Source organism: Amphiura filiformis, chromosome 15, assembly GCF_039555335.1.
Source record: "Amphiura filiformis chromosome 15, Afil_fr2py, whole genome shotgun sequence".
Classification (NCBI taxonomy): Eukaryota; Metazoa; Echinodermata; class Ophiuroidea; order Amphilepidida; family Amphiuridae; genus Amphiura; species Amphiura filiformis.
Genome location: NC_092642.1, coordinates 44,523,798 through 44,539,145, shown reverse-complemented (window position 1 = coordinate 44,539,145; position 15,348 = coordinate 44,523,798). Strand labels below are relative to the sequence as shown.

The window sequence follows — 15,348 nt, the reverse complement described above, 5'->3', positions numbered from 1 at the left end:
ACAGGTTTCACACATATTAGAATTTTCATTGCCCATTTTATACAACATTGTTTTTGTGGGGTATGTGTTTTGAAGAAGGCGGTACCTTTTTGCAATAGTCTTGCAAATAGACATAGATAGACATAATTATTAATTTCATAATGATGACAAAGGAAGTTATACATGGGACACACAGTGGCGGTGATCGTTTGTCAATGTGGATGACATTGTATTTTGACTGATATAAATGTTGTTTACGGTTGCTTGGTCATTTATCATGTTTATATGATTTTAAACAACTTTTGATCGGTTCTTTGATCGTATAATTCTTTTAAATTACGCAAAAATGAAACGTGTTGATTGTGATGATTTTAACCACCAAACCTTTATGCAACGCACGTTTCCGCACGCGACTAAAATAAACACACATGAATACAGAGTCAGCTGAATGACGTCAAATGATGCATGCGTGTGCGACCAGGTAAAACCCTACAATCGGGAACTTTTTGGTGATTTTTTACTAAAATCCGGGGACTTCGCCCCAAATGGGGACGTCCCCAATTGTAATAACAGCCGTATGGGGTCCCTCTATGGCTGAAAAGGCCAAAAATGGCATTATCACAACTGGAGACTTCCTTGAAGTAGGGGTAGGTCCCCGATTGTGCACACATGAAAAGCCCCAGATGTGTGGAATTTCGCAAAAAAGTCCCCAGTTGGAATTTTTTTGAATGTGTGTCCCCAGTTGTTCTCTCAAGCGTGAGGGGGTGCTCAAGCACGGCGAGTTTAATTTCGGATCGGTGTGGATCTCAATGTGAATCTGTATGTCGTTATTATAACTAGGAATATGCACATACAGGGTGGTTAAAAAAAGTATACCCATTTTTGACTTAATAATAAGTTAAGTTTATAGTCTGGCTTATATTATAAAGTGAAAGAAATCTAATAAAAGGTCTCAAGAATAACTTAATTATGTTTTTAAAAAGTGACAAAAATTCACTTAGTCCATATGGTAGCTTATTCATGCATGGTTTCTTACAATCCTAACAAAAAAGCACTGTTTACTCTCTAATGCATTAACTGACCGTAATTTACTGTAAGTTAATGTGCAATTTAATGCTAAGATCAATTATTGTAAATGAGAGTTTTTAGTTAGGCCGTATAAAATTAATGTTTTGGTTCTCGTCCAGAGGATTTTCATGAATTGATGAGGGAGGAGGTGTTTTTTTTTTTTTTCAATGTAAAATTAGCATTGTCAGTAGTTTTCGGTCTTCTACAACAGTGCTCGAGGAAACGATGAGGCCTTTTTTTTTTTTTTTCAAATGTGAGATTCTGAGGGATAAACCCCTAGAGTACCACAAAAAGACTTGGAAGTGATGCTTGTTCTCTAATAAACTTATTTATATGTATGAAGATTTCATAAATCATTCCAAAGTCTAAAAAATTGAAAAATCTAAAAAAAAATCTGACAAATCCCAGAAATTGAGGAGGAGGGACGAGAACCAAAATATTAATTTTACACGGCCATATAAACTTTGTCCCCATTTGTTCCTTTATCATTACATGGAAGAAAGAGATAAGAAGGAACCACAACGAACACATTCACTTTGTCCACTCCCTTTACCGACATTTAATTGACATTGTTATTCATGAGGATTTACTTTGATCAATACCCCGCGTTAAATAGGTGATTGGTATTGTACTCTATGTATTTGCATGTCTTCTGGAGCGTGTCTGAAGGATGATTTGAACTAATGACCTTCCGTGCAAGCACTCTATAGGATTTTCTCTGGTGACGTGATCATCGGTCATTGATGGCCTACATCTTTTTCTTCCATTTCGCCCAATTTTCCCGAACTTTGATAACTTTTTTTCTCAGAGTTGGCAGTCTTTGGCACTGAAACGAGTTAGCTAGTTACGAATATACACATATAAACTATTAAATTAAACATGTTTCATGTACCGGACTCAACCGGAACATTGTGCATTATTTAAGAACATTTTGCATCTATTTTTCATCGAAAAAGTCACCAAAATCTTACCTTATTTGCTAAAGATGAAACTCAGCAAATAAACGGCCGATTTTGATGACCTTTTCGATGTGTTAAAGGACATTTTCTACACAACACGATCAAGAAAACAGTTTGACTGTAGATCCTAAAACAAAGCTACTATACATGTTCGGAGCATCAGTGAAATTCCATAATCTTACTTCTGGGTAGCGTTTGTTTGTTCTTGGATGGGTTTGTTATAGTTTTTTTCCGTAATGATTTCGCCAAGCATCGATCGCGGTAAATGGATCATACATGAAAGTAAGTACCATTGATAGCTTTTCTTTTCATGCGTCAATGGATAAGCGGATTAAAACTTGGCCGATCGAAGTCGTTGTGGTTCCTTCTCATCTCTTTCTTCCATGATCATTATTACTTAATGTATAAATGGCAATATGTCATATCTGTTATACTCTTTCACATAAGGACTGCATTTTTTAATGTGGGTTTTTCAAGTCTTTTTCAAATCACAATATTCCACTGGAACGAATAATACCACAGTCCTAGGTTCAAGCATGCATTTTTGCTGATTTTGAAAAAGTGGACTTTTCCCCCCAAAATTTGGACCTTTTTTGACGAAAAACCCGATGGTCAGTGCATGTGCCGGATTAGTTGAACACTTACAAGACTACACTCTAATGCAGGCTTTCCGATTACCGGGCTTCCGCGCAAAATGTATCGTAGGAATTTTCATGTGTAGTATTGTGTTGGATGTTATAAACCATGTAATCGTTCACAATAATGTGGTACAGTCACGAGCCGCTTTTTAGTGGACACTTAAAAATACGTGTTGTATCCGTGTACCTTGTACAGCTGACTAAAATTGCCCTTCAGTTGACACGTGTGCGAACAAATTATGTGCAAATTAACTCAGTAATTATGTTATATCAAATTCAATGCAACACATGATTTTGATGTCATTGCATTTAATGACGAATTAATAGAAATATTGTCAAATTACAAGCTAGTTTATAATTGAGGGTATTATTCGGCATACCGTGTCGCATTACCGTATATTATATTAAGGGTAAACTTTTCGACGATTTTGTTCGAACACTTTTGTTTACAATATCAGTTTTGCATGTCATGTAACCGGGCCGTCAAACGTACCGAACGATAAATGTCATGCACGTAAACCATTGTAAACTCTCCACGATCACCAAAACCGAAACAGCATGTTCTTGTAATTTGCAATATCTTGATCCGGCACAACATCACTTCCCGTAAGTTGTGATTTTTATACCACTGGAAACCTCTCATGGGCGTGTGCAGGATTTGTTACTGCGAGGGGCTGAATCTAAATCGTTTGCGCCACTAAGTATATTGCGTCGCGCTTGCGCGACGTAGGGGGGGTGTCTGAGGGGGGATGTGCCCCCTCAGAAGTGAGAAACTTTTGCAAAATGAAGGACCAATTGAAACCATTTGGTGGACTATTTTGGTATTATTATTGTACACAATATGAGTTTGAAAAAGCCGAAAATTGGTGAAAAGAAGCTATTAAAAAGCCATTCGTGGACAAGTTCTCACTATTATTAAGTGTATAAATTATTACTGTAAACATTAAGTGTTGGGTGTCCAAAGCAGAAACAAAAAGGCGAAACTGGGGGTTGTCTGAGGGGGCTGTGCCCCCCTGAGAAGTGAGAAACTTTTGCAAACTGAAGGCCCAAATTAAGCCATTTGGTGGACCATTCTGGCACTATCATTGTGTACAATTTTGGTTTGAAAAATCTGAAAATGGGTTAAAGAAGGCCCAAATTGAAGCCATTCGTGGACAAATTTTCACTATTATTGTATAAATTATTGCTTTTAGTGTTGGGTGAAGCGAAAAGGGGAATTTGTTTATCCATACACACTGTGTATTAACACAGGGGAGTTGGAAAAATTTTGCCCATATCATTAAAAACCCAGCTCTGTTTTTGCCAAAATCGGTTGATTTGGACTATACATTTAAAAAAAAAATCAAAATAGGCCTACATTCAATATAAGTTTCCAAAAAGTCCGCAGAAAAATTAGAAAGTGTCTACTCTATGATAAATCACATCGATCATATACATATGCACAATTTTTGGATCGTGGGTTTAGGAAGCTTGTCAACACTGGCAGGCCAAGCGTTTGCGGCGGTCCAAGGGGATGGCCCCCTGGCGGGGGCCCCCTTACGTAAGAAAATTTTGTATTTGGTGAACTAAAAATGCATAATTTCAGGCCCTCTTTTAGTCTAAATTCACCAAATTATCAAGAAAAAAAGGGTATATGTGATTTTTTGGGGGAGGTGCAGGGCAAAAGGATACTCCAGCCCCCGCCACCCTCACTTAAAATGTTAGGGCATATCTCCTCCATTCCCCTGGATTACCTACGTCTATTCTGACGTATCATAGGCCTGTAATATGACGGCATACCGGGTAGGCCTAGTCTAAATCCATTAAGCGGGGAAGGGGGTGGGACTCAAATATCGTTGCCTATCATTGGCTTTCTTTGTTTCCTTTTCCTTTACTTCTTCTTTCTTTCCTTTTCTTTCCTTTTCCTTTCTTTCTTTTCTTTTCTTTCTTCCTTTCTTTCTCCTCTTCTTTTTTTTCGGGGTCCGTGCGTGCGGGGGGCTGAAGCCCCCAAAGCCCCCCCCTGGACACGCTAGTGCGCTCTGGCTACATAATGTTTATTATGTACAAAAAAATTCTTGCAGATTAAGTCGTTTAGCAAAAATATTGTGAAATTTGAATTATGTTCTGGCTTCTGGTACTTCAGAACGAAATTACAACACATTGTCTAGGGAGCAGTGTAATATCTACCCCTGATAACACAATATGAATGGCGTAGGGGTGTGTGTGTGTGTTGCTATCTACCCCTGACATGCCTGATAGCACAATATGCATGGTATAGTGTGTTGTTATCTATATGATAGCACAATATGCATGGTATAGTGTGTTGCTATCTACCCCTGATAGCACAATATATGAATGGCATAGTGCTGTGTATGTTGCTATCTACCCCTAATAACACAATATGAATGGCGTAGTGCTGTGTGTATTGCTATCTACCCCTGATAACATGAATGACACTGTGTGTGTTGCTATACCCCTGATAACACAGCATGAATGGCATATAGTGTGTGCTGCTATCTACCCCTGATAGCACAATATGAATGATATACCGTAGTGTGTGTTGCTATCTACCCCTGATAACACAATATGAATGGCATAGTGTGTGTTGCCATCTACCCCTGATAACTCAATATGAATGGCATAGTGTGTGTTGCTATCTACCCCTGATAACACAATATGAATGGCATAGTGTGTGTTGCTATCTATACCCCTGATAACACAATATGAATGGCATAGTGTGTGTTGCTATCTACCCGGTACCTCTAATAGCACAATATGAATGTCATAGTGTGTGTTGCTGATAACACAATATGAATGGCATAGTGTGTGTTGATACCCCTGATAACACAATATGAATGTCATAGTGTGTGTTGCTGATAACACAATATGAATGGCATAGTGTGTGTTGATACCCCTGATAACACAATATGAATGGTGTAGTGTGTTGCTGTCTACCCCTGCCCCCTGATAACACAATATGAATGACACATTGTTTGTTGCTATACCACTGATAACACAGCATGAATGGCATAGTGCTGTGTGTATTGCCATACTACCCCTGATAGCACAATATGCATGTATAGTGTGTTGCTATCTACCCCTGATAGCACAATATGATATGAATGGTGTGGTGTGAGTTGCTATCTACCCACGATAGCACAATATGAATGGCAAAGTGTGTGTTGCTATCTACCCCTGATAAACAATATGAATGGTGTAGTGTGTGTTGCTATCTATACCCCTGATAACACAATATGAATGGTGTGTTGTGAATTGCTATCTACCACTGATACCACAATATGAAAGGTCACTGATACCACAATATGAAAGGTAATTAGGCCTATAGTACAGTGTGTGTTGCTATCTACCCCTGATAACACAATATGAATGGTGTGTTGTGAATTGCTATCTACCACTGATACCACAATATGAAAGGTAACTATAGTACAGTGTATGTTGCTATCTTTCTCTGATAGCACAATATGAATGGTATTATAGTGTTGCTATCTATATAAGTACTTTAAAAAAATGCAAAATGCAGGTTGGGATGATGATGGCGCACGATGTTATGCACCTCCAAAGTTTACTATTTGCAAGTAAGGCTCAGAGAGACTGAAATTTCAAGAATTTTTTAAAGCTGAACGAGGGCGCTGTGCACGCTCATATTAATTTACATGTGAGTTGTTGGTGCTAATATGTACCAAAATTATTTTTTAGAGACAATTCTATTTTTTTTGTATCTCAACCCCCCTTATTCATGTACATAATAAGGGAGACTGGCTCTTAAATATTGAAAAAAAAACCCAAAATTACTCATGCCTAATTTACATAAAAATATCATGAATACATAATTAAGGTATAATGGAAATGTAGAAGCCCGGGGGGGGGGGGGCACATCAAACAATTTTGGTGGGTATGTTCCCTCGGAATTTTGAGGTGGTGAGTCTTTGGGGCTGACGGCGTACCGGTAAAAGGGGGTCTTTTGGAGCTGCGAACCGGGCTTCGAATAAGTAAAATGGGGACTTTTGGAGCTATGAACAGCATGAACAGTCAAAATCAAGGGTCTTTCTTGGCTTTTTGGTTGAAAATCGCCTGAATAAACCAGAAATATAAAGAATGAGCAATTGTTCGGTCTTTTAGAGATGAAATTATCAAAAGCAAGGGTCTTTTGGAGATCTATTTTGGTTAAATATAGGGGGTCTTTCGGAAATGCGAAATCCAAAAAGGGGGGTCTTTCCGGGGAGCTTACCCTTATGTTCATTTGTGTTTAGTGCCCCCGGTGTAGAAGTTCGTGTTGTTGTGGAAGAACTTGAAATAGTTTAAATAGTTTAAATGCCTTGGTACAACCATGCCAAATCAGTGCAAGGAATCTAAATCTTAATTGCTGTATCGACATCATTCCAATCTGAAACCCATGTGGAGAGACAAGAACATCTCAATGGCAGCAAGAATGGGCCGCATGAGAGCATTGGTAGTTTCCGTCTTCAAGTGGGTATTTCAAATCTCCTGAAAAAAAGGAGAAATTGTGTTGGTAAAATTCATCCCCCGGGTCCTTCCCCCGATCGAAGCGAAAGTGATTTCAAGGCAGCGGGCTGAATGACGTAAATAAATGAAGAGGACACTATATAGGGTAGTGTGGGTTAATCCAGAACACCTTTTCATTTAAGCCTATAACTACACATTAAAACAACGTAAGATGGAATAAACCATACCAATATCAAGAGTGGGTAATACTTTAATTGAATATATGAATACAACACCCACCCAAGTCCATGGGAAGTGATTTTGAGAGAAACACCTGTGTATCATTTTAATTCCTTAAGTTAGATTTACCTGGTCAATATGGTAAGTTTTACGTGCAAATGAGTAGATTAAACTGTGTAAAGTATGACGATTAGCATTTCAGGATTTTAAATTTTAATATAATATTTTTGTATAGTGTGTTTTCATACAAAACGTTTTAAAACGATTTCATGACCTTTGTATAACCCGATATTTTAATGTTATTAAGACGTTTTTACCTAAACCAAAACCCCAAATATGACTTATTTAAAACGTTTTAAAAACGTTTTTTTGTTTGCTGGGTCATCGAAGGTCTGCTATGAGAGGCCTATCTTTTTTTAAAGAAAGTTCTTGTTCAGTGGTATTTGCTCCATTACAGGCGCACAACATTTAATTCAAAGCTTACCATGCAACCCTATACGTGTTTCCAGTGGTTGATTTAGTGGTATGCACCCTTGATTATTTATATTGTTTTCCGTAGCGGAGCTAAGCGGAGCCACTGCTGCAACTCAGGTAATTTTAATAGGTAAATTCGACATATTTCTTGAAATAAAAAATATCAAATTATTGACCAAGTCCACTACTAGGTTTAATATGTTTCAGCCGTTGGCAGTTCTCGGAGTTGGACGGTTTTTTAGACTTGTCTTAGTGGTTTTTTGCATAATGTTATGAAATAAGCTTTCCAAAATCAAAACAAAAATTAAACCGGTAAGCTTAAAAAAGATACCCATTTTCAGTGATCTCTCAGCGCAAGTGTAAAAAGATTGAAATTGTTTATAAATTGCGTAAAAGTGAAGGATAAGTCATTCAAATCGTCATTTGATATTTTTGGAATGAAAAATTTGTCAAAAAACGAAGAAAACGGCAGTATTGACGAAGTTGAGCCCCATCCCCGCATTCATCATGCACAGTCATGCATGATCACGTACATTGTAATTTGTAGCTATAGATTGTCAGATAAATTACAGATTCAATCATGTAAAATGCCTTATTTTTGTCTTAATGTTATGTGGCTGTCAGTTGCAGTCCCTGCCCCCGGGGACTTAGGCGGGGACGTACTTTTGGAAACTGTTACTATGTCAGTCGGCTAAGTCCCTGCAGGGGGGGCAATATTTTCTTGTACATCCCCAGGCAAGTCGATCCCTGCCCCTAACCCTGGGGCAACCGCCAAAAAGATCACAAAATGTGCATGAATTCCCAGGGTTGTAGCTACGCTGAGCTGGGCGGTGGCGGGCGGGCCCGCCCGGCACTCTAAATTTCCACCCGGCACTCAAGTTAATTTTGAGCCCAAATACCCGGCACTCCAGTCTCAAATGTTTCAAAATCAATGAACAATCAGTATGAAAATTATGAAAATTACAATTTTTTTTACCACTTACTGGCTAGGTCCCCGCTATTGCCCGGGTCCCAGGGGACGGGGACTGCAATTGACAGGCGCATAAATACACGGCTTTCAGCTGAAGCACTAGCAGGTTATACATGTATTAGCACATCTACGACAATGACAAAGGAACCAAAATCTGAATTTTGATCGTTTTCACGATCGTCCGCATGAGTCACTGAATGGGCGGTTTTAATATTAATCATGACTTTTAAAAGTTGTACGGTACAGTTTCTGTCATAGAATGACGGCACTTGTTTACATTTTGAGAGCGTGCACAGCGTAAACACGGAAGTGGGGTTCTGATTATTGGCCGATTCAAAAATCTGCCACCTTAATAACTTTTGGGGGCTACTTCAGGATTTCGGGCCAAATACCTAAATCCCCATTTACTTTGACTCATGGACTTGAGCCACAAGCCTCAAAATACTATAACTACTGTTCAGTTCACTCGGGAGAACTCTGAAGTTAATTTTTTATTTCTTCTGTGATCGGAGCTGTGCATATCAGCGTACACAAGCGTAAACACACAGGCGATAAATAATCACGCTGATTGGCTGATCAACAGTCTTGGCAACAAGCATGACAAGACAGTTTACCCATTGGTCATCGGTGCGTAAAAGAGGAGGAGACCTCTCCCCTCTTACACGATTGCCGATCACCAGCGTGTACCCGACCATGGAAGAAATAATAAAAAAACTTATAGATTAGAAATCACCCTTGTAATTTAGGACCTAATTTTTGAGGGCTATTTTGGCATTTTGGGGGCAAATTGGCCTTAGTCCCATCTATTTTGAGCACTGACATGTGTAGAAATTCTAATGCACTACGTACATAAATAATTAGAGAAATCTTGTTAAAAATAAGGCATACTCTACTACAAATCGCACTTTTTCTGAAAATGTTAAGGGTATTTACACCCTGCCCAATTTTGTGCCTATTTTTCATTTTTCTCAAAATTATAAGCGCATTGGTGACAAGTAAGATATATATTATAGGGCAAGGACAACAACTACTGCACTGGAAATTTTATTTCAGCACAGACAACAGTTGTGGAGTTATATAGTAAAAAATGAGGGAAAAACAATATTTGATCAATAAATCAATAACTACTTGCCTTGAGTTGCTGAATTTTCAGTGCGGTAGTTGTAGTCCTTGCCCCTATACTATCTTACTTGTCATACAATGCGCTATAATTTTTGAGAAAAATGCAAAAATAGGCACAAAATTGGCCAAGGGTGTAGTACCCCCTTAAGGTGGGCTGTCAGTTTTTTCGAGAATGCTAGCTTTGAATTGGCACATGATAGTTTATACGCATTTACGTTGCTATCATTTTTCGGTCGGACAGCATTGTCTCCATTGACATTTTAGGCAACGGATGTTATTTTTCTGTTTAATTGTTGAAATTTGGATGGAAGCAAGTTTGAAAGATATTTCGATTGTAAACTGTATCAGTGTATCTTTTGAGTAAATTTGCCTATTTTGAACAGTCTAATATTTTGTTGAAGTGCAATTTTAACAACACTTTTTATATGATCGCTCATCGTGATCGGCTATATTTACTTCTGAACTTCCATTGCTCCACACGGTAGATATCATGCAATGCAATGAATGCAATGGTCTCTAGCCTCGCATGTAAAGCTATCGGTGAGCAAATTTTTGGTTAGACAGTCAACTTAGACAAGTTTCTCAAGCAACTGTCAGTGTGAGTAAATTGCACTTGGTAAGAAGTTTAGGAATTGAAACTTGTGCTATAAGTCGCACCCAGACAGGTGATTTAAGGTGTGCGATGGGTGTGTAATCGCACTTGCACGCCTCAAAACTCAAGTAAGTAAATGATGGGGCTTGTCGACTTGTAATATATTCAGACCATTACATTTTAGTACATTCCTTGATTGACCTCTGGCCAGTTCCTCGAGAAGTCTAGCTTAGAATTTGCTCATCACCGATATCTTCACATTCAAGGCTAGAGGTCACTGCTATCGAAATCTAGAAGTCAATGATGCATGACACTGTGTAAAGAAATGTGAGTTCAGAAGTAAACAAAACCGATCACGGCTGGCGATCGCATTGACAATTTTACTAAAATTGCACTTCTAAATTTTAGGCCGTTCAAAATACAATGTAGGCAACAATTTGCTTCAAAGATACAGTTGACCCAACAAAAGAAATTTCATTCAAATTTTAATATCAGCAGAATAATAACAGGTCACAGGTTTAAAAAAAAATGTTGACACTGATCTGTAGACTGAAAACGATAGCAGTAGATTAGATCATAGGTTACTACCATACATACATGTAGAATGTGTAACTGTGACTTACAGTGTGCAAATTCAAAGCTAGAGTTCTTGAGTATAAAAATTAACTAGAGTACCCAGGATCGGATTTCTGACATGTAAGCACATTTTAAATTATTACTTTCATCCAGTACCGTACATTGTATGCATACAGGTGTCCAATAAGTTCCATGTGGTATGAATCTGATGTGCTTTGTCAACCGGTTGAGTCACCAGAATATATGGGCATTACCGTAAACGTTAGCCTACATGTAATGGCGTACCTGGTCTTCTTTGCCTTGGGGTAACTTTCATGTACAAATCGAGAGCTCCCTCCTCTAAAAATCCCAACAAGAATTTATTTGCTGGCGGGATTTTTATGGGAGGGCACTTTAGTTTGTGTCTAGAATTCCAGTTACAAGGAGCCCATAGCGCCATATAGGCGAACATTTACGGTATGTATAAATCATGTTGTGTTCTTCATTCTTTTGAAATCCTCACACAGACGCATTATTCAAAATGCTCCACATCTATCAGCTTAAATATTCACAGTGTGAAATATTCACAGTGAAATATTATAGACTTGAAATCGCTGAATACCAAAATTTCCTTTTTTATGTCGAGACTCAAGAGAGTGAAGTAATTCAGGATAACTGGATAAGGTGGTTGATTGGAATCTGAATTTACTAAATATTCAAGTTTATTAATGGATTAGTGAAAGAAGGACCCGTCTGTAATAGCTGCCAGGTTTCTTATTTTGAGAATGTAGAAATTAGGCATAACTATAGACCTTTTGGTTTTACACAGACAGCTGCCGTTTGTTTATATTCCAGGTTATCACACAGCTGTTGGGTGCAGTATGTACAGCAATTGGGCTTTGTGTTATGCGCGTCACCTTGAATTTTAATATGACATCACATGCACATGGCCTGGTTTTCTGAACAATGCTGTTGTTCATTTGAAAAGTTCTTGTGTACATACGTATGTATGGTTCTTGCACTGACCCCTTGCAGTATGAATAGGCACTTCAAACTCTCTCAAAATTCTCATATAATATAATGTTTTTATTTCTCTTGTTAATTGCAGTTATTACTACAACTGTGCGAGGTAAGCTACTGGTCCTGTTTCAATAAGAAAGATAGCTGACAGGGACATAGCTGCCTGGAAAATAATGGAAGAGTTCCAAGGTAGTATAGATAATGCCGAGCCAGATATGGCAGAAGCAGCAACATCCTCAGATCATTCTGATGATAATAGTGAAACCACTCAACAAGATGATGATTCTAATGATGTTTTCCATATGGGAGAAAGTTCCAAAAGCCAAAGTGAAGACCATGACACCACTCAAACATTTACAAACTTGGAGGAATTAGAAAACCACATCTTTATGAATGCAATAAAAGAAAACTTAAACTGCCTTTTTTGTGACGTTCAGCTTGAAACAAGAAATTTGATTCTCAAGCACATGCAGACAGTTCATGCTACTAAAGTAATATACATGTGTGCCTTGTGCAGTGAACCATTTCGAAGTGATTCTGACCTTGCTGAACATTCTACACAGAAACATGCATTAAAGGGATACCAGTGTGCCATTTGTAGTAATTTCTATCAAATACAGAGCGAGTATCGAAAACATTTTGAGAATGAGCATAATGGTGAGACCATTGAGTGCAAGGTCTGCGATGAGACATTTCATGATGCTGTCGCGTTTTCACAGCATGTAGAAACATTGCTGCAGTGCGTGTGAAATACAATTCAAAGACAAAGACGAAGTTGAGAAACATACAGCATTTCATATGACTCAGGCTTTAGCTGAAATGTCGGAGGCAATGAGGAAAGCGGAAGAAGATAAAATCAACAAGGAAAGAATGGAAACAGCAAGCGTAGAAGAGAGGAGCACAAGTGTAGAGGAAGATTCAGATGCTGATGAATCAAAGATAAGATGTTGTGCTTTATGCAATTCATATTTCAAGCGAAATCGAGATCTCGCTGTTCATTCCAGAACTTTTCATAGCCTCACTGGGTTTAAATGTAAAACATGTTTTGCATTCTTTCAGATAAAGAGTGAATATGAATCCCATCCTTGCGCGAGAGACTCTGACATTGAAGCATTTTCACCCATGTTTAATGTACAACTACAAAGTGAAAGTCAGTCAAGTGTCACTTCTGAGGAGATTGAGTTGAACATCCAGGAGTCAGAAAACCAAGTAAAAGATGAGAGTGGTACTTCTTGTGGTGACAGTGACTCGCAATCTAATGAAAATTCAGAGTGTGACGTTACACACAAAAAAGGGTCAAAAGGGTCCAGCAAAAAGCCTAAAATTGACCCTTGTAAATGTAGTTATTGCAACAAACTTTTCCCAACCTCAATTCAGAGAGAAAACCATGAAGTCCAAGTTCACACGGGTGATTACAAAATATGCGATGTATGCGGTAAACAGTTCTCTAACGTAACAGCATTAAAAGCCCATGTGCGTAGACATACTGAAGCAAACTCGTACAAATGTCAGTTATGTAACAAAGAGTACTCCTGGAAACAGGATTTAAAGAACCACCTGTCGTCAGTGCACACGACAGAAAGGCCGTTCATTTGTAGCATCTGCGGAAAGGGCTTCAAGCGAAAACCTCATCTTGTCCATCACGAAGAACTTCACCAACAAGGAATAGCAAACTACAAGTGTAACATGTGTGATGCGACATTCCGAAATTGGAGTCGGAGAAATGTCCATGTGCAGGATGTACATACAGGGAGGAAGTTTCCGTGTAAAGTCTGTGGGAAAGGCTTTACAGCAATCACACATTTGCGATGCCATGAAGTTGTGCATTCAGGTGAAAAGCCATTTAAATGTCCCCATTGTGAGGCGGTTTAAGCGTAGACATCATGTGACCCAACATTTACAGAGGCACTTTAAAGGGACAGCTTGAATCAAATTTATGGATTGTACTATATTCCAGTTGAAATCTATACTATGTACACCCCCTATGGAAGACATATTACAGTGGAAACTCGTTTATCAAGCTCTGATAATACAAAAAACCTGATAGCTTGATTTTCAGATCCCTGGCACTGAATCCTTTATAATATGTGATGGATAAGACAATATCCTGATAAGACAAACTAAATTTTGTGGCCCCACAAATTTTGTATTTTAAAAAGAGTTTCCACTGTACCTTAATTTTCCAAAAGTGGCGTGTGTAGATTTCGAATAGAGCCACCCTTTCAAGTAACCCCATTTGAAATTCACACTTCCTGTGTGAGAGATTAAGTTCATGTCTTCCATAGGGGTGTATAGCGACGATAATATTTTGATATTTTATTACCCAATAAGCTGTGGCTATGTTCAAAAAAAATATTGAACATTGACATTGATTGACTACTTTGAAAATTTGAATAGAAGAATGGCCCAACTCCATCAAAACTGTTTTTGAGATATTAAGAAAAAATTTAATATTTGGAAAAGAATAGACAGAATGTTTTCATCTTCAGGGGACCTTTAATACATGAACATACAATACATTTATTTTTTATTTTATTTTATATACGAAATTGTATGATGTTCCATGGCAACGGTACAGGTCTTAATACGAGCTGGAGTTGGGCCTTTCTTCTACTAATATGCTGCAAATGCCAATGCCGTAAGCAGATACGTGTTATAAATAGCTACAGAAATTTGATAATTATTCATTAATTGCACAAGTAGAAGCATGTAATATGTTAGCAGGAAAAAGGGCCCAACTCCATGGAGTTGGGCCTTTCTTCCATGAAAACCATGATTAAGTGCATGTGGAAGACTATTAAGAGAGTGGATTTTGGCCCATCTTTCACACACAAGGAAGAACAGTCTGCTGGCAATAAAAACAAACCGTTCAAACCCAAGGGAACGTCCATTATATTATTAATCTCTATTATGGGAAGTGATCACTTGACTTCGATTATTCCGTGGTATCAAAAGCCACAAGTACTTGAGTACCATCATATAAATAAAAAGACATTTAAAATGAAAAATAAATGAAAATGAATCATGATATTATAATTTTAAAATAAATAAAAATTACAGGAATTTATAATATATTAGTAGGCCTACTAGAGATTTATCATGTAAAAATAACAAATAAAGTCGTCATTTTAATAAATGACAAAATTAAAATCATGCTAGCCTACAGTACCTAAATAAATTTAAATTAATTCATCAATGATAAATAAATGAAAGTTACCTGAAGAAATTAAAAAAAATAATAATATAAACAAAAAATATATAGCTGTACAAATAAACGAAAAGTCCTAT

General features: G+C 37.8%; 1 protein-coding gene across 2 annotated transcripts; it reads left to right on the top strand.

Annotated features, from left to right (window-relative positions):
* The first annotated feature begins 7,884 nt into the window (after positions 1–7,884).
* On the top strand, positions 7,885–14,360 carry LOC140171702 (zinc finger protein 711-like). 2 transcript variants are annotated; one of them, XM_072194999.1, is made up of 2 exons: positions 7,885–7,918; positions 12,149–14,360. In XM_072194999.1, exon 2 carries the CDS (start codon positions 12,859–12,861, stop codon positions 13,930–13,932), a length of 1,074 nt encoding a protein of 357 aa, XP_072051100.1. In that variant the 5' UTR covers positions 7,885–7,918; positions 12,149–12,858; the 3' UTR covers positions 13,933–14,360. The 2 variants fall into 2 exon arrangements, with proteins under 2 accessions (XP_072051100.1, XP_072051101.1); XM_072195000.1 differs by lacking the exon at positions 7,885–7,918 and adding an exon at positions 11,379–11,517.
* The last annotated feature ends 988 nt before the right edge of the window (positions 14,361–15,348 follow it).